The sequence below is a fragment of the Podarcis liolepis genome (assembly GCF_965112155.1).
Source record: "Podarcis liolepis genome assembly, chromosome: 17".
In the NCBI taxonomy this organism is placed as follows: Eukaryota; Metazoa; Chordata; class Lepidosauria; order Squamata; family Lacertidae; genus Podarcis; species Podarcis liolepis.
In genome coordinates, this window is record NC_139571.1 from 14,329,404 (window position 1) to 14,356,573 (window position 27,170).

Below are 27,170 nucleotides of genomic sequence, written 5' to 3' on the forward strand. Positions count from 1 at the left end.
GATTCACAACCAACAGTCAGAAGCCTTCGTTGCCCAAGCATGCAGTGTATTAAGCAACTTTCCTTCCGCCAAACAAATTAGGGAAAACCCAGAGAGCCGGCTGCATCAACAAAAACAGTTCCTGCAGTCTGCAAAGAGCAATCCAGGTATAATGCTGGCATTCGTTTATCTTCCTATATATGTAGAAACGCAAGACTGTCGTCGCACAGGCCTCATTGGAAGATTTGTAGTGCCACCCCACGCCCCTTGGATTTGCATGAAGGCAGGGAAGGGCAGAGGGTCAAAGGAGAAGGCAGGTTTTAAAATGGCAGATTAAACGAATAAAAGAGGTCTGAATAAAGGTACACATGTGCTGTAAGGATACTGGAGGGGGGCTCTTGGAGGAGCTGGAAGGTTATGGGGATCTTGGAGGAGCTGAGAGGATGTGGGGCTGGAAGGGGCTGTGAGAATATGGGGCCTTGGAGAAGCTGTGTGGGGGGGATTGAAGATGTGAGGGAATGGCGGGTTGGGGTTTGGTGGGGGTAGGCAAGGTTGGTGAGCAACAGAAACAGCGGTAGCAGTTCCTAGGTGCTGTGATGAAAGCAAGGTGGGGTGTTGTTTTTTTGGTCTCAGAGCAATTAGGAGAGAATACTAATTAAATAACTTTCGCCACAAAGACAGGTATCCATTCTAACATTTATGAACTGGATTTTAAAGAGCTATGTGTTCTTTATTTCCAAGAAGAAGAAAAATATTTGTAAATATAAGCTGAATATTTGGTGGGCGTAGGGCGGGGGCGGGAAGCCTCAGGCCTGAAGGTCAAACATACTTTTGCATATGGTTACACCCACCTCTGCTACATGGCCCCTCAGAAAGCTGCTCACGAGGAAATATGGTCCCTGGACACACACAAAAATTAGGTTCCTCATCCTGAATAGCTCAGGTGGTTAGAGCATGGTGCTGATAATGCCAAGGTTGCAGCTTCGATCCCTGTAGGAGACAGCTGTCTCGGCCGAGTAGACCTGAAGGAGCGTCTCCACCCCCATCATCCAGCCCAGACACAGAGGTCCAGCGCCGAGGGTCTTCTGGCGGTTCCCTCCCTGCAAAAAGCGAAGTTACTGGGAACCAGGCAGAGGGCCTTCTCAGTGGTGGCACCTGCCCTGTGGAACGCCCTCTCATCAGATGTCAAGGAAACAGAAAACTATCTGACTTTGAGAAGGCACCTGAAGGCTGCCCTGTTTAGGGAAGTTTTTAATATTTGAAGTTCTATTCTGTTTTAAGTGTTCTGTATGTAGCCACACAGAGTGGCTGGGGAAACCCAGCCAGATGGGCGGGGTATAAATAATAAAAGTATTTATATTATTATTATTATTGCATGGGGTTGGACTGGATCGACTCTTCCAACTCCACAATCCTGTGATTCTATCCCTGCTCCAAAATATGCCATGTTGGAATAAAGTGTTAAAACTATCTGTAGGAATTGTGCTTGGCAAAGCAAAACAAGCCATATTTTTTTTTACCGCCCAGTAATATGGCTGATAGTATCCAAGTTGCCATCATCTTAAAGCAGCCATAGTCCACATTTCTTTTTATGGTGAGTGAAATCTCTCTTCATTTTATCTGACCTCTCACTTGCACATGAAAAACCATTCAGTTTGAATTCTTTCTAACCCCCCCCCCCCAAGAAGTCTCGCTTACACACAGGAGGTTACGTTTGGTTTTATTAGATAGAAGAAGCACATTCTTTTTCTTAAAGGCAAGTGTGGGCGTTAAAACAAACACAGTGTAGAAATAAACCGCAGGGATATTATCTGTGCGTATCGCGTACATTCACCGACGCCACTCTAACGAACCGGAATGGAGCCAACGCATTCTTCGGAGGAATAGAGCAGATCGTCACAACACAGCAAGGCAGGTGAAATGGTTTGGTACAGAATTCTCTTAGCGCAGGCCAACGTCTTCCCAAACACGACGCCTGTGCAATCCCAATGGTCCCCTTAGAAGCCAGCATACCCTTCCCTTCTCTCGCGACGCCACCCTTGGCAGCTAACCAATGCGACTCTTTCCGCATGCTCAGCCATGGCGCAACATGCTCACTTCAAGGAGAAACTCTGGCCCTTTGCGGGGGGGGGGGCATCTAACAGGAGGCCCCCACCAAGGTCCCTGGAACGCAGTGTTTTTGCTGACCTGGATACAGTCACACCTCATGTTATGGATGTTCCAGGTTACGTATTTTTCGCTCTATAAGACGCATCAGACCATAAGACGCACCTAGTTTTTGGAGGAGGGAAACAAGAAAAAAAACATTCTGAATCTCAGAAGCCAGAACAATGAGAAGGATCGCTGCGCAGTGAAAGCAGCGCTCCCTCTTGCTGTTCTGGCTTCTGGGAAAGCTGCGCAGCCTGCATTCACTCCATAAGATGCACACACATTTCCCCTTACTTTTTAGGATGGAAAAAGTGAGTCATATAGAGAAAAAAATATGATACGTCTTTTCAGGTTGCGTCCTGCGGCGACCCGGAAGTACCGGAAAGGGTTACTTCCGGGTTTCACCGCTCGCACATGTGCAGAACTGCTAAATCACGCTATGCGCATGCGCACAAGCGCTAAATCGCGCCGCACACCTGCGCAGATATGCTGCTTCAGGTTGCACTCTTTTCAGGTTGCGCACAGGCCTCCAGAACGGATCCCGTTCGCAACCAGAGGTACCACTGTAGAAGAGAACAGCTGAGAAGGGTCGGAAGGATTTCCGGTTGAAGTGAGCATACTTGGGACATGGAGCATGCGCAGAGAGCAGCGGCAGCATGTTGCTGGTGGCCTGCACTAGAATGTCTAACCGAGTTATTCCATGACCCACTGTCAGCACCGGGTTGGGGGGGGGTTAGCAACACGTTCATCAGATACCATTCAAACGCTCCCATCTAGAAGGCAACCACTTTTGTAAAAACGTAAATAAATTTATATTAAAAAAGTCTGAAAAGGTCTTAAAAAATATAAAAAACACAAAAGAACCACAGTTCAAAAAAACCGTTTCTTTGCATTTTAAAAAATGCCACTGAACAAAGACATATCAATTCCACTGATTTACAAGATTTTGGGTTTTGGTTTCTGGGTTGTTTTCCTCCCTGTCTGGAGTAGTTAAAGAGTATAGGCTGTCATCTCGCCTATGCCTTGACATCTTTGAGATGGGTGATGAGCCAAGAACTTGTCAGAACTGCATACCATGACATCTTATTTTCTTGTTCCATGTCTATAAACAAGATTATTAAATGTTTGCTAATAATTCCTATTGGGTGGTAGTCAGTTCCCGCAATTAATTAAATTCCCAGTCTGGTGGGCATGTTCCACTCCTTAACCTCTACACGTTTTGTGCCGAAACGAAAAGTATTAGCAGATAGAATGAAAATGCTGCGTATTTTAACCATATAATTTGAGGGCATTGCTATGCTCTCAAAAGATGTATCTTCTCAAACCAGCTTCAGAGCATCTTGCCATGCTTTTAATGTTTTGGTAGCATAACTGACAGCTGCAGAGTATTCTGAAACACAAAAATGAAAAAAGAAAAAGAAAATAGAGGATTACTTTTCAATACAGTTTAAAGCTTTTAATTGTTCAAAGGTATAAATGCTTTATACAAACTTGTTCTAAATTTTGGACAGCTAACTTCCCCCAAAAATTTCCTCCAAGGCAAAATAAACGAGTTCCCTTGAATTGTAAAGGAGCAAAATATTGGTTAAAAGGTAAATCAAGTCATGGAAGTAATTTTAGGATTTAGAGTCACAATAATGAAGCTGGCATTTATTACCACTTTTAAAAGTTCAAGTCACCAGGGACCTTTATGGACCTCAACCCACACTCACACAGAAGATCCTCAGTCCCGAGGGATTTATTTGGGCTTTAGCTCTTACTTTACTACATACTCCGTTTTTTGTTCTACATCTGGAATGCCATGACCTATAGTGAATACATGAAGCAAAGAAGGACAGGGATCCAAGGAAGGCAGGACACATTTTCTCTGTATCAAACGCCATTTCTTGGGAGCTGCAGAATTCCTTCCCACTAAAGGCAAAGGAAGTTCATAAAGTATAAATTTGCCATGCTAATTGCATGGACCATAAAGAAGGCTGATCGCCGAAGAATTGATGCTTTTGAATTATGGTACTGGAGGAGACTCTTGAGAGTCCCATGGATTGCAAGAAGATCAAACCTATCCATTCTGAAGGAAATCAGCCCTGAGTGCTCACTGGAAGGACAGATCGTGAAGCTGAGGCTCCAAGACTTTGGCCACCTCATGAGAAGAGAAGACTCCCTGGAAAAGACCCTGATGTTGGGAAAGATGGAAGACACAAGGAGAAGGGGATGACAGAAGATGAGATGGTTGGACAGTGTTCTCGAAGCTACCAGCATGAGTTTGACAAAACTGTGGGAGGCAGTGGAAGACAGGAGGGCCTGGCGTGCTCTGGTCCATGGGGTCAGGAAGAGTCGGACACGACTAATCGACTAAACAGCAACAACAAATTTCTTACAGTGAAAGGTGTGTCCTCCCAGGTCTCACCTGGGAGCACCCTCCTCTTCTCTCAGCGAAAATGAGCAATTCTAGATTTACCAGGAGTTAACCAACTCTCTACACACACACATATATATTCAGTTTTCCTCCATGTGTGGATGCTTAATTTATATTATTCTATGTTGCCCATACAAGGAAAGGACACATTTATGTGGAACAAAGGTAACGTGTTTTAATATAGTTTTGCCTGTTTCCTATGTATATGCCCGGGTTATCTCCCGCTTGGACTACTGCAATGAGCTCTACATGGGGCTACCTTTGAAGGTGACCCGGAAACTGCAACTAACCCAGAATGCAGCAGCTAGACTGGTGACTGGGAGTGGCTGCTGGAACCACATAACACTGGTCTTGAAAGACCTACATTGGCTACTAGTACGTTTCCGAGCACAATTCAAAGTGTTGGTGCTGACCTTTAAAGCCCTAAACGGCCTCAGCCCAGTATACCTGAAGGAGTATTGTCCACCCCCATCGTCCAGCCTGGACACGGAGGTCCAGCTCCGAGGGCCTTCTGGCGGTTCCCTTGCTGCGAGAAGCAAAGCTACAGGGAACCAGGCAGAGGGCCTTCTCGGTGTGGCGCCTGCCCTGTGGAACGCCCTCCCACCAGATGTCAAAGAGAAAAACAACTACCTGACATTTAGAAGACATCTGAAGGCAGCCCTGTTCAGGGAATTTTAAATGTGTGACATTTTAATGTATTCTTAATCTTTGTTGGAAGCCGCCCAGAGTGGCTGGGAAAACCCAGCCAGATGGGCGGGGTACAAATATTATTATTATTATTATTATTATTATTATTATTATTATTATTATTATTTCTGCAGCGGCACCCACATCAATAGGTAAGAGGAGAATAACTTCTCTGGGTCAGTGTCTCTTCTGCCGAATGCAATCTCTTGGTCTATCTATCACGAGCTTCCGGCACCAGTAAAAATGTCAGGCAAAGGAAAAACAGAGGTCAACTCAGTATTCTGTTTTCCCTTTCCTGCTTTGAAATTCTGCAGCTTTCTTTGGGGCCTTTTTGTCCAGCTAGCCTTCTTTTAATTTGCTGGTTTTTAGTTTTCAAACACACATTAAGCATACACATATATCTGTTGCTCTCCTTTCGCTACACACTAACTTTTGAAGCACGTTTAAAGAGTTCAGACACAAAGATATTGGGAGGAATTCAAAATATATTACTTTCAAGTTCTGCTGGGTTTCTGCCCAGTCCATGGAACCGATCAGGGGTATAGTAGTCAGGAGCAAGCTTGTTGCTTTATTGGCGTTTTCCTTCAATGTCTTCAACACTTTATCCACCGAAACCTGGAAGTACAACAACAATGAAAGCAAATTCCACTGAATTAAAAAAAAACCACACACCACCCATATACTTATGAGTTGATATGTATAGGATTGCATACTGGAGAAGTTTAAAACAATATTTAAATGTCTCAGGCATGGGTAGGCAAACTAAGACCCAGCCCAATCGCCTTCTCAATCTGGCCTGCAGACGGTCCGAGAATCAGTGTGTTTTTACATGAGTAGAATGCTTGCTTTTATTTAAAATGCATCTCTGGATTATTTGTGGGGCATAGGAATTTGTCCATTTCCCCCCAAAAAAACTATAGTCCGGCCCACTAGGTCTGATGGACAGGGGACCGGCCCCCTGCTGAAAGAGTTTGCTGACCCCTGGTCTCAGGTAAACTTTGTGATGCATTGAATTCAAAAATTTGAGTTTGCAGCTGACTGTTGAGAGGAAGGGGGGAGGAAGAGAGAGATGCTGGCAAACTTCATGGTATATCAAATGCATTACAGTGGAACCTGGGAAGCCAAACGCCTTTGAACTTGAATGTTTTGGCTCCCGAATAATCAAAAACCGGAAGTGATTGTTCTGGTTTTCAAACGCTCTTTGGAACCCAAACGTCTGATGTGACTTCCGCGGCTCCCGATTGGCTGCAGGAGCTTCCTGCAGCCAATCGGAAGCCGCGCCTTGGTTTCCGAATGTTTTGGAAGTCGAATGGAATTCCAGAACAGATTCCACTCAACTTCCAAGGTACCACTGTACTGCTAAAATATACGCAGGGGGACATGAGAAATCTTCCTCCATGTTTCCCCAAAATACTCCTCCCCCTGAAAACAGGGGGCAACTATGTTGATTTTTAGTGGTGAAAGGAAAGAAAGAAAATAAGCAGAACTGGGAAGAAGATGAAACACAAATGAAAGAAGAATGGATCTTAGAATGGGTTTTGCAAAACTGGTGAAACTAACAGCAAAATTATGAAACTGACATGTGGGACGATTCCTGGAAGAATGGAAGTCCTTTTGGGAATATCTGAAAAAATGCCATGATCAGATGAAATCGCAAGCAGGATTTGAAATATAAGCAGTGGAAGGAAAATGATAATACACTGGTACCTTGGTTTTTGAACGGCTTGGCTCCTGAACAAATCAGCTCCTGAACACCACAAACCCAGAAGTAAGTGTTCCGGTTTGCAAATGTTTTTTGGAAGCCGAACAGACTCCCGGAACGGATTAAGTTCGTCAACCAAGGTACCACTGTATTTGAAATGGAAGAATATGTTGTAGGTGAAATTTTCTCAAGGTGCAGTATGTAAATAGGATGGGATTAAGAACAGCGTGGAAGGAAAGGCGGGAAGTCAAAAGTTTAAAGAGAAATGTAAAACAAATTTGAAATCTGGAATTTATATGTAAAGATTTAAAAGTGTAGTAAAAATTTCATCTCTGCCAAAAAGGGGGGGGGGTCCCTTCTGAATATTTTTCGTATCTCCGTAAAACTGGGGTGTCACCACAAACCTGCCAGCGCCTCCCCCCTTCTTCTTTTTTCCCCAATTTTTTTATTGGTTTTCACAACATTATAAACAAACAAACACATAAGACAAACAAACATAAATCATAGCCTTATTGAAAATTACTCTTATTAATATTGTTAAGTGACTTCCTTGCTTCCCCTTGGTTGAATTTCATTGCATATCCTTTTAACGGTTTTCCAAATTGCAGTTCTTATAAAATTTAACTTAGACATTAACATCCTTAGATCTTCACATTATGAAATTAAACATATTAATTCATCACTTAACATATTAATTCATCACTTAACATAAATAAAATCCTAAGCCAATTAAGTATCTGCAAGCTGTTTTCAGTTAATTTAACTTAACATTTTTAACTAAGTAATCATTAATTTTTGTCCATTCTTCCTGATACTCCTCCTCCTTCTGCTAGCGGACTCTTCCGTCAGGTCGGCTAGCTCTGAAAAATCCATCATCTTCACCTGCCATTCTTCTATCGTTGGTAATTCTTGGGTTTTCCACTTTTTAGCTAACAAAATACGAGCAGCAGTTGTGGCATGCAAAAATAATTTAACATCTTTCTTGGGCAATTCCAAACCTGTTATTCCAAGAAGAAAGGCCTCTGGTAGCGCCTCGCCCCTTCTGCATGTATGGCGCCATTTTAGCTACCTAAGGATCCCCGCTTGGCAACCAAACCTAGAAGCGAGAAGCAGCTGTCACTCACGGTTTCTTCGTGTTCCTTCCAGCAGTCGTAGTCTGTGGCCATGGCAATGCTTGCATAGCAGAGACCAGCTTCCCTGGCAAGAACCACTTCGGGGACCGTAGTCATGTTGATGACGTCGCCTCCCCAGCTGCGAAACATGAGGCTCTCAGCTCGGGAACTGAAACGCGGCCCTTCGATGGTGATCATGGTCCCTTTGGAGTGGGACTTGATGCCAAGCTTCTTGGCCACATCCATAAGGACCTGGACACACAGAGACAGGACCATCTTTAGCATATGTGCCGCTAGGGTGCAAAGATCCGCCCAGCCCCCCAAATTTAGTTTAGCAGTCTTGTTAAAATCTATTTTGGTAAAGGGAGGGACGCGGGTGGCGCTGTGGTCTAAACCAAAAGAGCCTAGGACTTGCTGATCAGAAGGTCGGCAGTTCGAATCTCCGTGACGGGCTGAGCTCCTGTTGCTCAGTCCCTGCTCCTGACAACCTAGCAGTTCAAAAGCACGTCAAAGTGCAAGTAGATAAATAGGTACCGCTCTGGCGAGAAGGTAAACGGCATTTCCGTGCACTGCTCTGGTTCGCCAGAAGCAGCTTAGTCTTGCTGGCCACATGACCCGCAAGGTGTATGCCGGCTCCCTCGGCCAATAAAGCGAGATGAGAGCCGCAACCCCAGAGTCATCCGTGACGGGACCTAATGGTCAGGGGTCCCTTTACCTTTACCTAAAAGGTAAAGGACCCCTGACAGTTAAGTCCAGTCGCAGACGACTCTGGGGTTGCGGCGCTCATCTTGCTTTCAGGCCGAGGCAGCCAGCGTTTGTCCACAGTTTTTCCAGGTCATGTGGCCAGCAGGACTAAACCACTTCTGGCACAACAGGACACAGAAACCAGAGCAGCGCACAGAAACGCTGTTTACCTTCCTGCTGGAGTGGTACCTATTTATCTACTTGCATTTTGACGTGCTTCCGAACTGCTAGGTTGGCAGGAGCAGGGACCTAGCAGACGTTTCAGGCCGAGGGAGCTGACGTTTGTCTGCAGAAAGCTTTCTGAGTCATGTGGCCAGCATGACTAAACCGCTTCTGGTGCAATGGAACACCGTGATGGAAACCAGGGTGCACAGAAACACCGTTTACCTTCCAGCCACAGTGATACCTATTTATCTACTTGCCCTGGCATGCTTTCGAACTGCTAGGTTGGCAGGAGCAGGGACAGAGCAGCGGGAATTCACCCCATCGCGGGGATTCGAACCGCCCACCTTATATATATGATCTGTTTACAAAGAATTACGACAGAAGCAGCAGCAAGGCACCAGCCCTTTAATGCACCTCTTTAAAAAGTAATATGCAGGTTAACCACAATAACAAGTCCTCCCCCCATCCTTTTTTTTGTAATGTACAAATTACCACTGGGGGAGTGGTAATTCTGCATTGATTTGTTTTGGATGTTTGTATGTGATGCCAATAAAAGGTTTGATGATGATGATATGGGTACTATCTTATATTACTCTGTGTACTTTTGTAATTTTATAATTATTTTTCTAATAATTATAATGATAAAGTAATCTGCAGGAAGAACAGGGAAGTGGCTCAGCATTTATCAAGTGGCAACCCCCCCCCCCCCATATCAACATTAAATGAAACAGGAGGGGATAAAACTGGAAAGGAAAACCAGCAACATGTTTCTCTTTCACCCCCTTCCTATACATTCATAAGCACTTTCTGCTGATGTACAGGCTGTTGAGATTCCAGCCGCAGACGACGGACTCAACAAGCGAAGATCCACAAACCTCTCTAGTTTTGGCGCAGAAAGGTTCTGCCATAGGGATGTGGCAGACTCCCGGGAGGCTGGGACAGCTCCCATCATAAAAGGTGAGATGCCTTTTGTTGGTCCTGTGGGTGGGGAAAAAAATTGATTAGAAATTTTAAAAAACACCTGATTGGCAAGGAAAGGTCAGCATGTTCAGTCACTGTAGTATCAATGCCACCCATTTGCCTCTTTTTTCCATCTTGCGAGCCGACAGAAGATCAGTAGAGTAGGGGTCAGCAAGGTTTACCTCGCCTGGCCTGGTTCACTGCAGCAGAGATTCCTCCAGCAGAGATTTCTGGAGTCTGCGCACCTGCAATTTCCGGTGTCTGCATCTGTGTGCCTGCAATTTTTGCTGTCTGCGCAGATGTGATTTCTGGCGCCGTGGAAGCGAGTCCCCATGCTGCGCAGGTTTAGTGCAGCACATAGGGACTCGCCGAGCGGGAGCCTTGGTTCGGGGGCGGCTCGTGGGCCGGCTAAACAACCCCCATGGGCTGTCTGTCCTACATTCCTAAACATTCCCACACTTAGGTTTCCCCTGAATCAAGTATGTGTAGTGTGATCTGAGAACCGAAGAATTGATGCTTTTGAATTATGGTGCTGGAAGAGACTCTTGAGAGTTCCATGGACTGCAAGAAGATCAAACCTATCGCTTCTTAAGGAAATCAGCCTTGAGTGCTCACTGGAAGGACAGATTGTGAAGCTGAGGCTCCAATACTTTGGCCACCTCATGAGAAGAGAAGACTCCATGGAAAAGACCCTGATGTTGGGAAAGATGGAGGGCACAAGGAGAAGGGGATGACAGAGGATGAGATGGTTGGACAGTGTTCTCAAAGCTACAAACATGAGTTTGACTAAACTGCGGGAGGCAGTGGAAGACAGGAGTGCCTGGAGTGCTCTGGTCCATGGGGTCACAAAGAGTCGGACACAACTAAACGACTAAACAACAACAACAACGAGTTGTCTTTGGTTCCAGATTCACAAATCAGTATTTTCATTACAACCCCTCACCACCCCATTAATATAATCCATATATGAAAAGCAGGGATGCTTTGGGAATAAAGCTTCTGCTCCAGCCCAAGATCTAATTCAATGATTGCCCAGCCTAGCTCCTCATATAAGATCTCCATCTTTTTTTTACCTGTCTATGAACTGATCTATTATGACAACGTCTCCAGGCTGAATCTCTTCTCTCAAAGAACCACAGGCTGTGGTCACCAGCAGATGAGTGCAGCCCTCTTCCTTCAGAGCCCACAGATTGGCACGGTAATTGACATGTGTCGGAATGATGGTGTGATGCCTTCCATGCCTACGTAGAGAAAGAGGGGAGGGGAAAAACAGCAAAGCTAAAATTCAAGACGGGGTTGGGGGAAGCAAACAACTCAGGGAAAGATGCGTTTGCTGTTGCGGTTAGGAATGAATTCACCAAACAGTGGTTTTATTCTGTTCCACCACCTCTTTAAAAGCAATTTACTTATGTAAGAATGGTGTGAGGAGAGTAGCTGGGGATCAGGACCAATAGATCTGGCCAATCCAGAGGCTTCAACTTGCTTTCCCATTTCAGGGACAAATGTCATACACCTTGTGTGCCAGAAGCTATGAGGGTTTAGTACATATAGTTTCTAAGGGAGCGGGTGGTGCTGTGGTCTAAACCATGGAGCCTCTTGGGCTTGCTGATCGGAAGGTCGGTGGTTCAAATCCCCGCGATGGGGTGAGCTCCCATTGCTCTGTCCCTGCTCCTTCTAACTTAGCAGTTGGAAAGCACGCCAGTGTAAGTAGATAAATAGGTACTGCTGCGTTGGGAAGGTAAACGGCGTTTCCGTGCACTCTGGTTTCCATCATGGTATCAGTATGCCGATGACACCCAACTCTATCTGTTGATGGATGGCCATCCTGACTCGGCCCCAGACACACTGACCAGATGTTTGGAAGCTGTGGCTGGATGGTTACGTGGGAGCCGGTTGAAGCTAAATCCTTCGAAGACAGAGGTCCTGTGGCTAGGGCGGGGCGATATGGGATTGGGGGGGCAACTCCCATCTCTTGCGGGGGCGCAATTAGTGCCAGCACCGTCTGTTAAGAGTTTGGGTGTAATCTTCGACGCCTCCCTTTCCATGGAGGTGCAGATTGCAGCTATAACAAAGGCGGCATTTTTCCATCTCCGCCAAGCTAAGCAGTTGGCTCCTTACCTCTCTCGCCCTGACCTGGCCACTGTGATCCACGCGACGGTCACCTCCAGATTGGATTATTGTAACTCGCTCTACGTGGGGCTGCCCTTGAGACTGACCCAGAAACTCCAGCGGGTGCAGAATGCCGCAGCGAGACTCCTTATGGGGTCTTCGCTGCGAGATCACATTCATCCGGTGCTACACCAGCTGCACTGGCTCCCGGTGGAGTACAGGATCAGATTTAAGGTGCTGGTTTTAACCTTTAAAGCCCTATACGGCCTAGGACCCTCGTACCTACGGGACCGCCTCTCCTGGTATGCCCCACAGAGAAACTTACGGTCTTCAAATAAAAACATCTTGAAGGTCCCAGGCCACAGAGAAGTTAGGCTGGCCTCAACTAGAGCCAGGGCTTTTTCGGCTGTGGCTCCGATCTGGTGGAACACTCTGTCACAAGAGACCAGGGCCCTGCGGGACTTGACATCTTTCCGCAGGGCCTGCAAGACAGAGTTGTTCCGCCAGGCCTTTGGCCAGGGCACAGCCTGACTCCCTCCCTCGGCAATCTTCGCGGAGCTCTGGCCCAATGGTTGCCAGTGGCCTGAATTAATTAATTTTACAATGAATGATTTTAGAGTGTTGTTTATGTTATACTTTTATACTGTTTTATTGTTGTTAGCCGCCCTGAGCCCGGCTTCGGCTGGGGAGGGCGGGATATAAATAAAATTTATTATTATTATTATTATTATTATGGTGTCCCGTTGTGCCAGAAGCGGTTTAGTTCTGCTGGCCACATGAAAGCTGTCTGTGGACAAACGCTGGCTCCCTCAGTCTGAAAGAGAGATGAGCGCCGCAACCCCAAAGTTGACTTTGACTGGACTTAACTGTCCAGGGGTCCATTACCTTTTTTACCTATCCATTAGTCCTTCCATGTAGAATAGTTCTCGATCTCATTCATTAATTTTCTTTTGTTTTATGAGTGTTTTATCTTTTTGTCTGTCTTAGGTGATTTTTTATAAGCAGTTTATAGGCTGATTATATTAAATCAAGGGAGCGGGTGGTGCTGTGGTCTAAACCACTGAGCCGCTTGGGCTTGCCAATTGGAAGGTTGGCGGTTCGAATTCCCATGACGGAGTGAGCTCCCATTGCTCTGTCTCAGCTTTTGCCAACCTAGTAGGTCAAAAGCACACCAGTGCAAGTAGATAACTAGGTACCGCTGCGGCGAGAAGGTAAACAGCATTTCCGTGTGCTCTGGTTTCCGTCATGGTCCTCCATGTGCCAGAAGTGGTTTAGTCCTGCTGGCCACATGACCCGGAAATCTGTCTGTGGACAAACGTCAGCTCCCTCGGCCTGAAAGCGAGATGAGCGCCACAACCCCATAGTCGCCTTTGACTGGACTTAACCATTCAGGGGTCCTTTCACTTTCCCTTTCTACATATAGTTTCTGGTTCAAATCCTCAGCCCTGGGATTCAAGGCCTGGGATTTTAAGGTTTTTAGGACAGGTAGATTTTATAATTTTTTATGTCTCTGTATTCTTCTGTCCCAAACTCTCAGGAAAGTTTACATTTAATTTGCACCTATCTGTTAAATTTATATCCCAACCTTCCTTACAGGGAAGCAAAAACTTCTGTGATTAAAAACAAAACTCCACAATTTAAAAAAGAATAAAAACATATTCAAAACATTTAAAAATCCGTTAAAAACAATAAAACAAACTGAAGTACAGATGAAACAAAATAATGTGTCTGCACAGGCCAGCTGAAACAGGTAAGTTTTCAGCAAGCATATGTGTTGTCCAACACAATTAACTGAACTTGGAAGTTCTAAAGAAAGAGGAACAATTTTTAAGGCAGAGAACTCAATAAAGCCAATCAAGAACTATAAACCAATTAAAATTTACTGAAATGCTGGCGATAATTCTCAGCATTTAGCGTGCATCTTTAGCAGGTTAGATGCCTTGATTTAATACATTTACGGCAAACCTTAATTTTTCAGTAGAAGAGAAATACAAGTGATGCTTAAGGAATTCTTACCTGGCTAGAAGCACACAGTCAACGTTTTTTATCTTCCCCAAAATCAGAGCATCTGATGGCTAGAGTTAAAAACAGAAATAACACAAGACAGGGATGGAAGACAACACATTACAGAATGCCAACTGTGAATTTTAAACAATCTTAATTGCTATTTAGGCATGATTAAGGGGGCGGGGGGGGGGGGGAGATTCTTTTTATTTATTTATTTATTTATTTATTTATTTATTTATTTATTTTCATTTAAAACAATCCAATAAAAGCCACATTAATACAATACCAAATTAAAACTGAATTAAAAAAAGCCAATTATCCAAAAGGCTATTGGTACCTACCTTTCCATAAGGCGTATCAACGTATTTTTCTGTTCGTCCTTCTAATATGTCTGGGTCGTCCAGACCGGTCCCTCCGATAATTCCAATCTTGAGCACAAGAAACACGCATTAGTTTGGAAGACAATTGAAACTATTACTAAATGCTACACCACAATAGTGTTTGGTTGTCACCTGCCCCCACCCCACTCGGCATTCCCCCCTTCCCTCTCCCCCTTTCTTCTTCTTCTTCCTCCTAATTGTTTAAACCAATTCATGAATCAAGAACTAATACACTGACCACTAATAATGAAACATATGTTGTAGATATTTTTCCACATTTATTATGCTATTTTTGTGATATACAAATAACATGAGAAAACTTTCTGCTGTACTTTATTGGAAGGAGAAAAACAACCATTTCCTTAATAACAATTTATTTACCTGAAACAATAACACTATAGCATATGTATCCATGTTTGTTAACTGATGCGGTTAAACATTTTTTTTTAAAAAAAACCCCAACTTAGACTGAGTTTTAGCACACATGAAAAACGTAAAACAAATCCTTATTCCTGATGAATAAGTCTTTGGATTATAATTTAACTTGAATAGGAAACTATCGTTAGAAAGATTTTCCCTCCAAAAGCATTTTATTTTAAAAATCCGATGTATATATATATAAAAATGTGACTTTTCAAATTATTTTTTTAATAAATAATTGATTTTTATCCACCCTGATTCCTGCAGAAATCCCTGTGCCAGCGATGGGAAACCGGTGGGACTTCAACCATCCTTGACCACTGGGCACTCTGCCTGGGAGAGAGGTGAGCGAAGGCTGCAAAACCATCAGGAGGGGCTTTGTGCAGAGATGACCTTGGAGAAATCCAACGTGGTTCGAAGTTTAGTAGGATTGTTGGTGGCCAAATGAAGTTGTTTGCTGGGGTGTAGCAAGAGCGGGTGATGATTTTATTTTTTTCCAAAAAATTTATTGGTTTTCATAATATTATAAACAAACAAACAAACACACAAGACAAACAAACATAAATCATAGCCTTATTGAAAATTACACTTATTAACTTTGTTAAGTGACTTCCTCGCTTCCCCTTGGTTGAATTTCACTGCATGTCCTTTCAACGGTTTTCCAAATCCCAATTCTTATGAAATTTAACTTAAACATTAACATCCTTAAAACTTCACCTTATGGAATTAAATATATTAATTCACCACTTAACATAAATAAAATCCTAAGCCAATTAAGTATCTGCAAGCTATTTTCAATTAATTTAACTTAACAAACTTAACTAGATAATCATTAAATTTATTCCACTCTTCCTGGTACTCCTCCTCCTTCTGGTCGCAGACTCTTCTGGTTAGGTCGGCTAGCTCTGAAAAATCTATCATCTTCATCTGCCATTCTTCTATTGTTGGTAATTCTTGGGTTTTCCACTTTTTAGCTAACAAAATAGGAGCAGCAGCTGTGGCATACAAAAATAATTTTACATAGAATCATAGAGTTGGAAGAGACCACAAGGGCCATCGAGTCCAACCCCCTGCCAAGCAGGAAACACCATCAGAGCACTCCTGACATATGGTTGTCAAGCCTCTGCTTAAAGACCTCCAAAAAAGAAGACTCCACCACACTCCTTGGCAGCAAATTCCACTGTCAGGAAGTTCTTCCTCATGTTTAGGTGGAATCTTCTTTCTTGTAGTTTGGATCCATTGCTCTGTGTCCGCTTCTCTGGAGCAGCAGAAAACAACCTTTCTCCCTCCTCTATGTGACATCCTTTTATATATTTGAACATGGCTATCATATCACCCCTTAACCTCCTCTTCTCCAGGCTAAACATGCCCAGCTCCCTTAGCCGTTCCTCATAAGGCATCGTTTCCAGGCCTTTGACCATTTTGGTTGCCCTCCTCTGGACACGTTCCAGTTTGTCAGTGTCCTTCTTGAACTGTGGTGCCCAGAACTGGACACAGTACTCCAGGTGAGGTCTGACCAGAGCAGAATACAGTGGCACTATTACTTCCCTTGATCTAGATGCTATACTCCTATTGATGCAGCCCAGAATTGCATTGGCTTTTTTAGCCCATCTTTTGCCCATATTTCTTGGGCAATTCCAAAGCTGTTATTCCAAGAGTGGGTGATGATTTTAAGGTGTCCAGCGAGCGCATGGTTAGGACTCGGCTTGCGGGCAGATAGCGTCACTTTAGGATGGAGCCTGACAACTTGTGACTGAGCCAGTTTACGTCATTCAAATGAACTGCCAGACCCAGGGAGGATGATTCCTCAAGAGTTTGGGCATCCCTGCTACAACAATGAAACCATTCTTGTGCTGGGTTGTGGTTTTTTTTAAGGTCAGGAATGGAAAAAACCAATCACCCTATTTTTAGTCCTAAGCAGCTTCCTTACAGCTGGCTGGGATAGGGAAGGGAAAACTCTGCCACCCACACGCATTTCCTCCTTCCGCAGAGGGCAGCCAGTGTGCCAGTCCGGGGCTTTCCGCCTCAACCAGATGAGAACAGCAAATAGGTATGAATGGAACTGATGGAAAACCAACCAACCCCCCCATCCCCTGCCCCCAGCCTCAGTAATTGGCTCTAGGTCAGGAGTCAGCAAACTTTTTCAGCAGGGGGCCGGTCCCCTGTCCCTCAGACCTTTTGGGGGGCCAGACTATTTTTTTTGGGGGGGGGGAGAACGAATTCCTATGGCCCACAAATAACCCAGAGATACATTTTAAATAAAAGCACACATTCTGCTCATGTCAAAACACCAGGCAAGCCCCACAAAGACCCCATAGGTGCATTTTAAATAAAAGGAAACATTCTACTCATGTAAAAACATGCTGATTCCTGGGCCGACTGCGGGACGGATTTATAAGGCGATTGGGCCAGATCCAGCCCCCGGGCCTTAGTTTGCCCAGCCATGTCCTAGAACTCTTGCCACTGTAGAGGATTCTTTATATTTTTTGTTTTTTTAAAAAAATCATTTTTCATTTTTGTTCATTACATACCGTATTTTTCGCCCTATAGGACGCACCTGGTTTTTTTTTGGGGGGGGGGGAATAAAGAAAAAATAATTATTCCCCCCCCGCCCGCGGCTTCAGCACGCCCCGCGCTCCGGGCAGCAGGCTGCGGATATCTGCCCGAAGCGCGGGGCGCTCTGCTTCAGCGTGCCCCGCGCTCTGGGCAGCAGGCTGCTATCTGCAGCCTAGGGAGCCCTGCGGGAACTCCCACCGGGCTCCCAGGGCTTGCAGATAGCTTCCTGAAGCCTGGAGAGCGAGAGGGGTTGGTGCGCACCAACCCCTCTCACTCTCCAAGCTTCAGCGAAAGCCTGCATTCGCCCCATAGGACACACACAGATTTCCCCTTCATTTTTGGTGGGGGAAAAGTGTGTCCTATGGGGCGAAAAATACGGTATATATTCCTCCCTCCCTCCCCTCCAAGACTTCCCCCAAATTGCGTTTCTGGTTTGTTTCTATTTTCACCCGCTTTGCTATCTCTCAACAGAAAAAGTTATTAATAACATAGCATCAAACCTTAAAAACATAAAAACAAAATTAAATACATCATCTTATTTCACTATCTTCCAAACATTTTCTGATGCTAATAATGTGGATGTTTATTTAAATCCTGCCATCAAGTCTACTGCCTTTCTTTGTTTCTGCAAATATAATATGAATGGTTCCCAATCTTTTTCAAAGTCTCTGTTGTCTTTTTCTAAATAAAAAAATTCCTTCTAGTAGCAACTTAAAGACCAACTAAGTTAGTTCTTGGTATGAGCTTTCGTGTGCATGCACACTTCTTCAGATACACTGAAACAGAAGTTGCCAGATCCTTCTATATAGTGAGAAGGTGGGGAGGGGTATTACTCAGAAGGGTGGTGGGAATGGGTGATTGGCAGATAGCTGAGATGAGCCTGTTGACGACTCTTAACGACTGCAATAGGTCTTACAGGAGAAGGCAAGGGGTGAGAAGGTGAAAAATGGCTTAGTCATGTATAATGAGATAAGAATCCAATGTCTTTGTTCAGACCAGGTCTCTCCATGGTTTTAAGTTTGGTAATGAGTTGCAATTCAGCAGCTTCTCTTTCCAGTCTATTTCTGAAATTCCTTTGTAGTAAAACAGCTACTTTGAGATCTTGTATAGAATGTCCTGGGAGATTGAAGTGTTCTCCTACTGGTTTCTCTGTTTTGTGATTCTTGATGTCAGATTTATGTCCGTTTATTCTTTGGCGTAAGGTTTGGCCCCACCTTCTCACTATATAGAAGGATCTGGCAACTTCTGTTTCAGTGTATCTGAAGAAGTGTGCATGCACATGAAAGCTCATACCAAGAACTAACTTAGTTGGTCTTTAAGGTGCTACTAGAAGGAATTTTTTTATTTTGACTATGGCAGACCAACACGGCTACCTATCTGTAACTTGTCTTTTTCTCTTCGTCTTTCTGTCATTTTTGCCACTGTAGAGGAGTCTGAGGAATGAAACAGGCACTCAGTTTGTGCTGGGCATTGGTGAAGCCAGACAGGTCTCACTTTTGCCCTAGCTGAGCAGATCTGTTCCTAGAGCACAGCTGATGTTTGTTCTGCAGCTGCTGCTGTTGCTTCTTTGGCGATCCCTCGTAGCCGAGTAAGATTGTCTTCCATGAATGTGATCTTTACAATGTGTACGTAAGTGACTGTGGAGGCCAATTATGGATGCTCACATCCTTCCACAGTGAGGGTTTGCCAAGCGTGCCTTCCTCTTGGCACGTTTCTCCCTTGCGTCCCAAGTTCGAGTGTCTTCAAAGTCCATGACACCTTTGGTGAAGGCGGTTCTCCAACTGGAGCACTTGCAGGCCAGTGATTCTCAGGTGTCGGCGGGCCGGATTTAGAAGGTGATTGGGGCGGATCCGACCCTCGGGCCTTAGGTTGCCTACCCATGCTCTAGGTAATAAGGTTTAAGTCTTCCATTAGCGAGTGGAACAACTCCAGTACAGTGGTACCTTGGTTCTCAAACTTAATCCATTCCGGAAGTCCGTTCCAAAACCAAGATGCGCTTTCCCATAGAACAGGGGTCTGCAACCTGTGGCTCCGGAGCCGCATGTGGCTCTTTTACACCTTTGCCACAGCTCCGGGGCGGATACTAGCGAGGGGAGGAGGTGCATTGTGCACCCCGAAACTCCCCACTGTGGCGGGCGCTGTACTGGCTGTGACGTTGCATGGGGGCGGTGCGTGCATTAGTCATGCACTGTCCCGACGTCACCTTCCCGGTTTTGCGGCTCCCAGTTTTTTTTCCTTTGGAAAAAGGGTCCAAGTGGCTCTTTTTGTCTTAAAGGTTGCAGATCCCTGCCATAGAAAGTCATGCAAAATGGATTAACCCGTTCCAGACTTTTAAAAACAACCCCTAAAACAGCAGTGTAACATGAAATTTACTAACAAAATGAAAGCAACAAACAATGTACTGCAGTCACACAATCAATCAATCAATCAATCAATCAATCAGTAGCTGAAAGAAATTCACGATATATCTGAAAGACAATTGCAATCAATTGACATCGCTTGTAGGGTTACAAGACGTTTTGTAAGGAGAACTATCTGAATTATTGCGAAAGAGGACTAAGAAGGAGTTTGTTTAGGATTTGGATTTCATAGCAATAACTGTTAAAATAAAATGCAAAATTAGAAAGGAAGTTAGAAAACCGCCAGTCGAGGTTGATGGAAGTCCTAGGCGGTGATAGCCAAAGGTCTGTTATGTTTTCTAAGATGGGATGTAATGTTTGGAAGACATGTATAAAAACGAATAAAAAATATATTTTAAAAAAATCAGTAGCTGAACTGGGTTCCACCCAGTCACAAAAACAAAAAAAGCCACAAAAACGCAAAATAAATAGCAAAAACAGACAGACCTCAGCATAACACTCAAAACGGAAGTGTGTCACTCAAAACGGAGCACGTTTGACTTCCGAAAAAAGTTTGCAAACTGGAAGTTACTTCTGGGTTTGCAGTGTTTGAGTACCAAGGTGTTTGAGAACCAAGGTACGACTGTAAAGTCAAAAAATGAAGTTCCCCTGTAACTATCAAAAATTAAAGCACCGTAGGGGTGGCTTTAAACATCTAATAGCTTTCTACTTGCAGAGAACTCTTTCCACATCAATTTGTCTACCGTGGAATCCCCACGTTGCAGGAATTTCTGGGAGGAAATCCCCAGAATTTGCAAAAGTTACATGTCAGGCCTGTTGGACCTGCCTTAAAATAACCACCTCAGGTAAAGTTTAAGAACATCGAATGAGTTGTCTCTTAAGCAAGCTTGGCTGTTGATGCTGGTTTCACTTAGGAACTTAAATAGAAAACTATCTTAAAAAGCAGAGACATCACCTTGCCGACAAAGGTCCTTATTGTTAAAGCTATGGTTTTCCCAGTAGTGAGGTATGGATTTGAGAGCTGGACCATAAAGAAGGCTCATCACCAAAGAATTGATGCTTTTGAATTCTGGTGCTGCAGAGACTCTTGAGAGTCCCATGGACTTCAAGAAGATCAAACCTATCCATTCTGAAGGAAATCAGCCCTGAGTGCTCACTGGAAGGACAGATCGTGAAGCTGAGGCTCCAAGACTTTGGCCACCTCATGAGAAGAGAAGACTCCCTGGAAAAGACTCTGATGTTGGGAAAGATGGAGGGCACAAGGAGAAGGGGACGACAGAGGACAAGATGGTTGGATAGTGTTCTCGAAGCTACCAACATGAATTTGACCAAACTGCGGGAGGCAGTGGAAGACGGGAGTGCCTGGCGTGTTCTGGTCCAGGGGGTCACGAAGAGTCGGACACGACTAAACAACAACAACAATATTTAAAAAGATTTTTCCTCCAAAAGCATTTTATTTTAAAAATAAATAACTGGGAGATTTCGAGGAACCCCGAGTTTTCCTGAGACGCAGCTCGAAAACCACTGGATTAAGTAAACCATTGTGGGGGATAAATATCTGTGTTGCCAGATACTTACAATAAATAAACAGCAACAGACATAAAACACTCCCTCCCATGCCTACTTCTTTAAGACGGACCTCTTTTTTATTTAAAAAGATCTTTCTTCACTTTCAATTATAATAGGAACATTTATTTCATTAGGCTAAGGCTATGTGGTTCTTGTGATCAGTCCAAATCTCTGGTTGAAGTTCATGCCATAGCTTGGAAGAACCTGCCAAGTACCAGCGAACAGAAACACACATTCTTTGTGATTTGCTGCCATCCTGTGGCATGGAAGTGGTAGTGCAGGCAAACTGGGTGCAACATAAGTGAAGAGACATTTGCAATTTCCAGTGTGCTCCTAAAAGCAGGGTGGATAAAAATCAATGCTTAAAAAAAATAAATTTAAAAAATTGGATTTGTTTAAATTTAAATCGGATTTTTAAAATAAAATGCTTTTTGAGGGAAAATCTTTCTAAAGATAGTTTTCTATTTAAGTTACATTATAGTCCAACGGCTAATCATCAGGAAATAAGGATTTGTTTTAAGTTTTTCATCAGTCTAAGGTTGTTTTTTATCATTTAACCACCTCAGTTAACAAACATGGATACATATGCTATAATGTTATTGTTTCAGTTAAATAAATTGTTTAAATTGTTATTAAGGAAATGGTTGTTTTTCTCCTTCCAATAAAGTACAGCAGAAAAGTTGTCCAGATACAAACAATAATTTCATAATTGCCTGTCTTTGTATTTCTAATAGTATAACCAAATCAGTAATTTTTTATATAACTGTAAAAACCACTCTGAAAATTTATTATTCCAAAAATGAAACCTTCATCTGGTTGTAAATGTTAAGATTATACCAGCAAGAACGAGTCTTTCTGTAAAGAAATGATTTAAATTGATTTGATTTAAATCAAATCCACCCTGCGTAAAAGCATCAAAGAAGGCTGGAATAATATTGCCTGAATGTTACCATCAAAAGGTTCCTGTGTCACGCAACTGAAGCTACCATTCCACATTACAAATACAGTGGTACCTCGGGTTAAGTACTTAATTTGTTCCAGAGGTCCGTTCTTAACCTGAAACTGTTCTTAACCTGAAGCACCACTTTAGCTAATGGGGCCTCCTGCTGCTGCCAAGCTGCCAGAGCATGAATATCTGTTCTCACCCTGAAGCAAAGTTCTTAACCCGATGTACTATTTCTGGGTTAGCAGAGTCTGTAACCTGAAGCGTATGTAACCTGAAGCGTATGTAACTTGAGGTACCACTGTACCCAGCTGGCAACCAAATCCCTTCCACATAGAATTATAGAGCTGGAACGGACCTTGAAGTTTATCTGGCAACCCTCGCTGTTACGCAAGAGCCAGAGCTACCAACTTGGGCTTCTGAGTTTGGCTGCTTTTGGGTTTCAATTACATTATGTTCTGCTGTGATCAGCTGGATCCCATTTTGCTGCAAAAGCAATCTATCTATGTGCTCGCTCCAACTGCTTAGTAATGAATGTTACACCTATGCAAAACGGAGAGAGGCTTTCTTCAGGCAAGGATAAAATGCACAGGCCTCAAGTTTTCTGAATCTGTAGGCAGCACCGAGTTCGTACTGTTAAGCCAGTTGAAGTCAATGGGATTAAATGAGCCTAACGTTGTGATGTATGGAAGTGAGAGCTGGACCATAAAGAAGGTTGATCGCCGAAGAATGGATGCTTTTGAATCGTGGTGCTGGAGGAGACTCTTGAGAGTCCCGTGGACTGCAAGAAGATCAAACACATCCATTCTTAAGGAAATTAGCCCTGAGTGCTCACTGGAAGGACAGATCCTGAAGCTGAGGCTCCAATACTTTGGCCACCTCATGAGAAGAGAAGACTCCCTGGAAAAGACCCTGATGTTGGGAAAGATGGAGGACACAAGGAGAAGGGGATGACCGAGGACGAGGTGGTTGGACAGTGTTCTCGAAGCTACCAGCATGAGCTTGGCCAAACTGCGGGAAGCAGTGGAAGACAGAAGTGCCTGGCGTGCTCTGGTCCATGGGGTCACGAAGAGTCGGACATGACTAAACGACTAAACAACAACAACGTTGTGCTGAAGACTGGCCAGAGGGAAGATAAGTGCTTGAGATGAAGGAAGGGAAAAGAAGAGGAGCAATTTGACCACTGTAGCAATTGCCTCCCATCAGTGGGGGTCTTTGCCACTTCTCAGGAGGGGAGGGGTGATGCAGCAGAGAGGCCAGAGTTGTGCGGATGCCCCACGCAGAAACACCAGATAAGCTCTATCAGGGCACCTGCGCAGCCATTATCTCACCACCACCTGGCTAGTACCGCCCCCCTACCAAAGTGGTAGCAACTCCATTGCAGGGAAGCTACAGCTGCAACTCTATTCCCACTGGCCAGTGTTTGAAATTAGCCAGGAGCCAGACACATTTTGTCCCTGATTACTGGCCACTTGTGGTCACAAGTGAAGATACCTTCACTCGGTGGAACGTCTCCACCCCATTGATCTGCCCGGACACTGAGGTCCAGCACTGAGGGCCTTCTGGCGGTTCCCTCACCGCAAGAAGCAAAGTTACAGGGAATCAGGCAGAGGGCCTTCTTGGTGGTGGCACCCGCCTCCTGTCAGATGTCAAGGAGCTTCACAATATTCCAATATACCTGAAGGAGCTTCTCCACCCCCATCGTTCAGCCCAGACACAGAGGTCCAGCACCGAGGGCCTTCTGGCGGTTTCCTCATTGCAAGAAGCCATGTTACAGGGAATCAGGCAGAGGGCCTTCTTGGTGGTGACACCCGCCCTGTGGAACGCCCTCCCATCAGATGTCAAGGAAATAAACAACTACCTGGATTTTAGAAGATGTCTGAAGGCAGCTCTGTTTAGGGAAGTTTTTAATGACTGATGTTTTAATGTATTTTTAATCTTTTGTTGGAAGCCACCCAGAGTGGCTGGGGAAACCCAGCCAGATGGGCGGGGTATAAATAATACATTATTATTATTATTATTATTATTATCTGGGTAGAGTGTTAGGAACTCTCATACATAAGCTAGGTGCCAAATGGCTCCTTAAACCAAGGTTACAGTCACCAAAATGGAATGTCTAGTTGCCATTTTGGGGCAAGACGGCTCTAAAGTCTTATTTTTCGAAAGATGGACTCAATGTGGCTGACCCTCAGTTGAACATCTGGCTAGTTCAGATGTCAACCTTGAGCTGGGTTGAGAGATCTGAGAACTTAAAGAAGAAATGTCACCTGACCCAGGGACAGTCCACATATATACAGTGGTACCTCGGGTTAAGTACTTAATTCGTTCCGGGGGTCCGTTCTTAACCTGAAACTGTTCTTAACCTCAAGCACCACTTTAGCTAATGGGGCCTTCTGTTGCTGCCGCACCGCCGGAGCACGATTTCTGTTCTCATCCTGAAGCAAATTTCTTAACCCGAGGTAATATTTCTGGGTTAGAGGAGTCTGTAACCTGAAGCATATGTAACCCGAGGTACCACTGTATTGGCCTCTTTTTCTTAATGGTGGCACGGGCCATTAAGAATGTAAGAATATTCTTCACAACTTTGAGCAGGGCATTGGGGTGGGAGAAGTGAAGACAAGCAACAACAAAATTGCTGTAAGTTTCTTCACAACTCCTGCTAAGGTTGCACCAAAAATGTATTTTGGTTCCAGAAATCCATTCTGATGGGGCAGATAAAATGCAACGGATGTGTGTCATTAGTGTGTGAAAACAGTCAAGCTCCAAGGATCCCCAGGCATGTACCCCCAGATGGTAGATACCATCCTGGCATTCCCTCTAGGCCGCGAGTAGCCAATATCCCGGTGCAAAATGCGCCTGGTGAATTTTGAACATGAATGCCAGCCATTGTGACTTCAGGAATATCCCCCGCCTCTGCCAATTTTCTTCCTAATTTCACATTCAGAATGAAGACTAGGGAAAAGTCTTGGAAGCCCAGTGCAGTTCCAGAGGGGATCCCTCCCCCCAGCTTTTCAGAAAGAACTGGGATTCTCATGTGCAGCAGAACAGTGACCAGCTCCAGCCCTTCTCTCTGAGCTTGGAGGTCAGGAGAAAAGGCAAGGTTTCGCCCTGATCCCATCCACCCCCTGGCGCAATCACCTATCACAAGCCTGAATGACTTTATAGGTTTCCCCATGAAGTCGGAAACGGTTTGTACTTATAGCTTCAACAAACCCTAACTCCTGTCGGCTACGTGTGACACATTCAAACTTTGTGGACACACAGAATAATTTTTTTAAAAAGGGACAACTCAAGATAGGTTAAAAATAATACATACAATGAAGGCATGAAAGAGACGAGATCAAATTCAGCAAGATCTCACTGTTTCCTCACTGTACAGTGGTACTTCGGGTTAAGTACTTAATTCGTTCCGGAGGTCCGTTCTTAACCTGAAGCACCACTTTAGCTAATGGGGCCTCCTGCTGCTGCCGCGCCGCCGGAGCCCGATTTCTGCTCTCATCCTGAAGCAAAGTTCTTAACCTGAAGCACTATTTCTGGGTTAGCGGAGTCTGTAACCTGAAGCGTATGTAACCCGAGGTATCACTGTGATAGGAAACATTCTACCTCTACAGCTCTTCTCAAGAGGAGCGGCTGCTGTGTGTGTATCTAAGTGCATTCATTCTGTCAAATCAACAGATACAATCACTTTCAGAAATGGCAAACTAGGGAATATCAATCACGTGGATTGGAACTATCCAAAGAATGCAAACAGGCCGCTCATGGTATTTCAGCGTGCCCTAAAAACCAATGTGGTATCCTGTATAAGGAACAGGTTGTGTGACTCACAGCTCAGTTGGTTAGAACTTGGGGCTGATAACGCCGAGGTTGCAGGTTCAGTCCCCTTATGGGACAGATGCATATCCCTGCCTTGCAGGGGGTTGGAATAGATGACCCCCAGGGGTCCCTTTCAACTCTACTATTCTAGGATTGTATGATACAGGTGTCTAAATGCACGACAGTTCACCAGATTTCTAAAAGCCGTTGATTAGCTATATTTGAGCGGCACATGGTGGAAAAACCCTCTGTGACTAATAGAGGAAACTCATCTGAATAATTAAGAAATAGAGGGTGAGAACTCAGCACATGTCTCAGACTCCAGATCACTTACAGCAGATCCATTACTCTGGATGGTCCTATGGGGCAGCAAACAAGGGGAGTGGAGGCAGGGGTAAAAGCGCATTCACAGGGCAACTGTTTTCTTTGCCGCACAAATCTGGGGGGTATTCATTCCGGGATTCTTAATACTGTAGTGTGCGGTATTTCTAAACCACTGTGCTTTCCAAGAAAGAAGAAGAAGAAAACCCCGAAGGCAAAATCCTCGGTTTAACAAAAGCCAGGGACACTTGGCCAAGCGTCCCCGAGCATGTTTGCAGAAACCCACCGTCGCCTGTGCACAAAGCCCGGCGTGTCGCCAGGCACTCCTCGCGCTCAAGCGGGGTTTACTCTCGGGTAAGTGCACCCAGGGGACTGCGCGCGCGCACACACACACCCTCCAGGCTCCAGCACTGCTGGGGAAGGCGCCTTTACGCGCGCCAAAGGCGCCTAGGCGCACGACTTGTGCAGGCCGACGGAGATCCCCAAGGGCTCCCGGCCCACACCAACGCCGCCGCGCCCGCGCGCTCAGGCCCCGCGCACGCCCAGGCCCCCTTCCCGTTCCCCGGGAGCCCAAGGGAGCCGCCCCTTCGGGGAAAGGGAGCCGCCGAGCTGCGTCCCCAGCCGGGAGAGGCGGCAGCAGCAGCAGGGAGGCGCCTCGCTTACCTTCACGGGCGGGCAGGCGGCGGCGGCTGCAGCCATGTTGCTCGGGGAGGAGAAGCGGCGGAGAGGAGGGCGGTCCCTGGCCAGGCGCGCCCACCGGCTCTCCGCCCCCGGCAGGA

General features: G+C 45.0%; 1 protein-coding gene across 1 annotated transcript; it reads right to left on the bottom strand.

Moving 5' to 3' along the window:
* Positions 1 to 1,682: 1,682 nt before the first annotated feature.
* Positions 1,683 to 27,170, bottom strand: MTAP (methylthioadenosine phosphorylase). Its single transcript, XM_083483436.1, has 8 exons — positions 27,055 to 27,170; positions 14,371 to 14,457; positions 14,039 to 14,097; positions 10,987 to 11,154; positions 9,829 to 9,931; positions 8,057 to 8,296; positions 5,723 to 5,845; positions 1,683 to 3,517 (listed from the first exon to the last, which is right to left on the bottom strand). Exons 1-8 carry the CDS (start codon positions 27,088 to 27,090, stop codon positions 3,479 to 3,481), a joined length of 855 nt encoding a protein of 284 aa, XP_083339562.1. The 5' UTR covers positions 27,091 to 27,170; the 3' UTR covers positions 1,683 to 3,478.

Coding starts and splice junctions, on each gene's coding strand:
- MTAP (XM_083483436.1), bottom strand. CDS start 27,090: ATGGCTGCAGCCGCCGCCGCCTGCCCGCCCGTGAAG. Junction 11,155..14,038: donor GACTGTGTGCTTCTAGCCAG/GTAAGAATTCCT, acceptor TTCTCTACGTAG/GCATGGAAGGCATCACACCA. Junction 3,518..5,722: donor AAACCCAGCAGAACTTGAAA/GTAATATATTTT, acceptor TTTGTGTTTCAG/AATACTCTGCAGCTGTCAGT.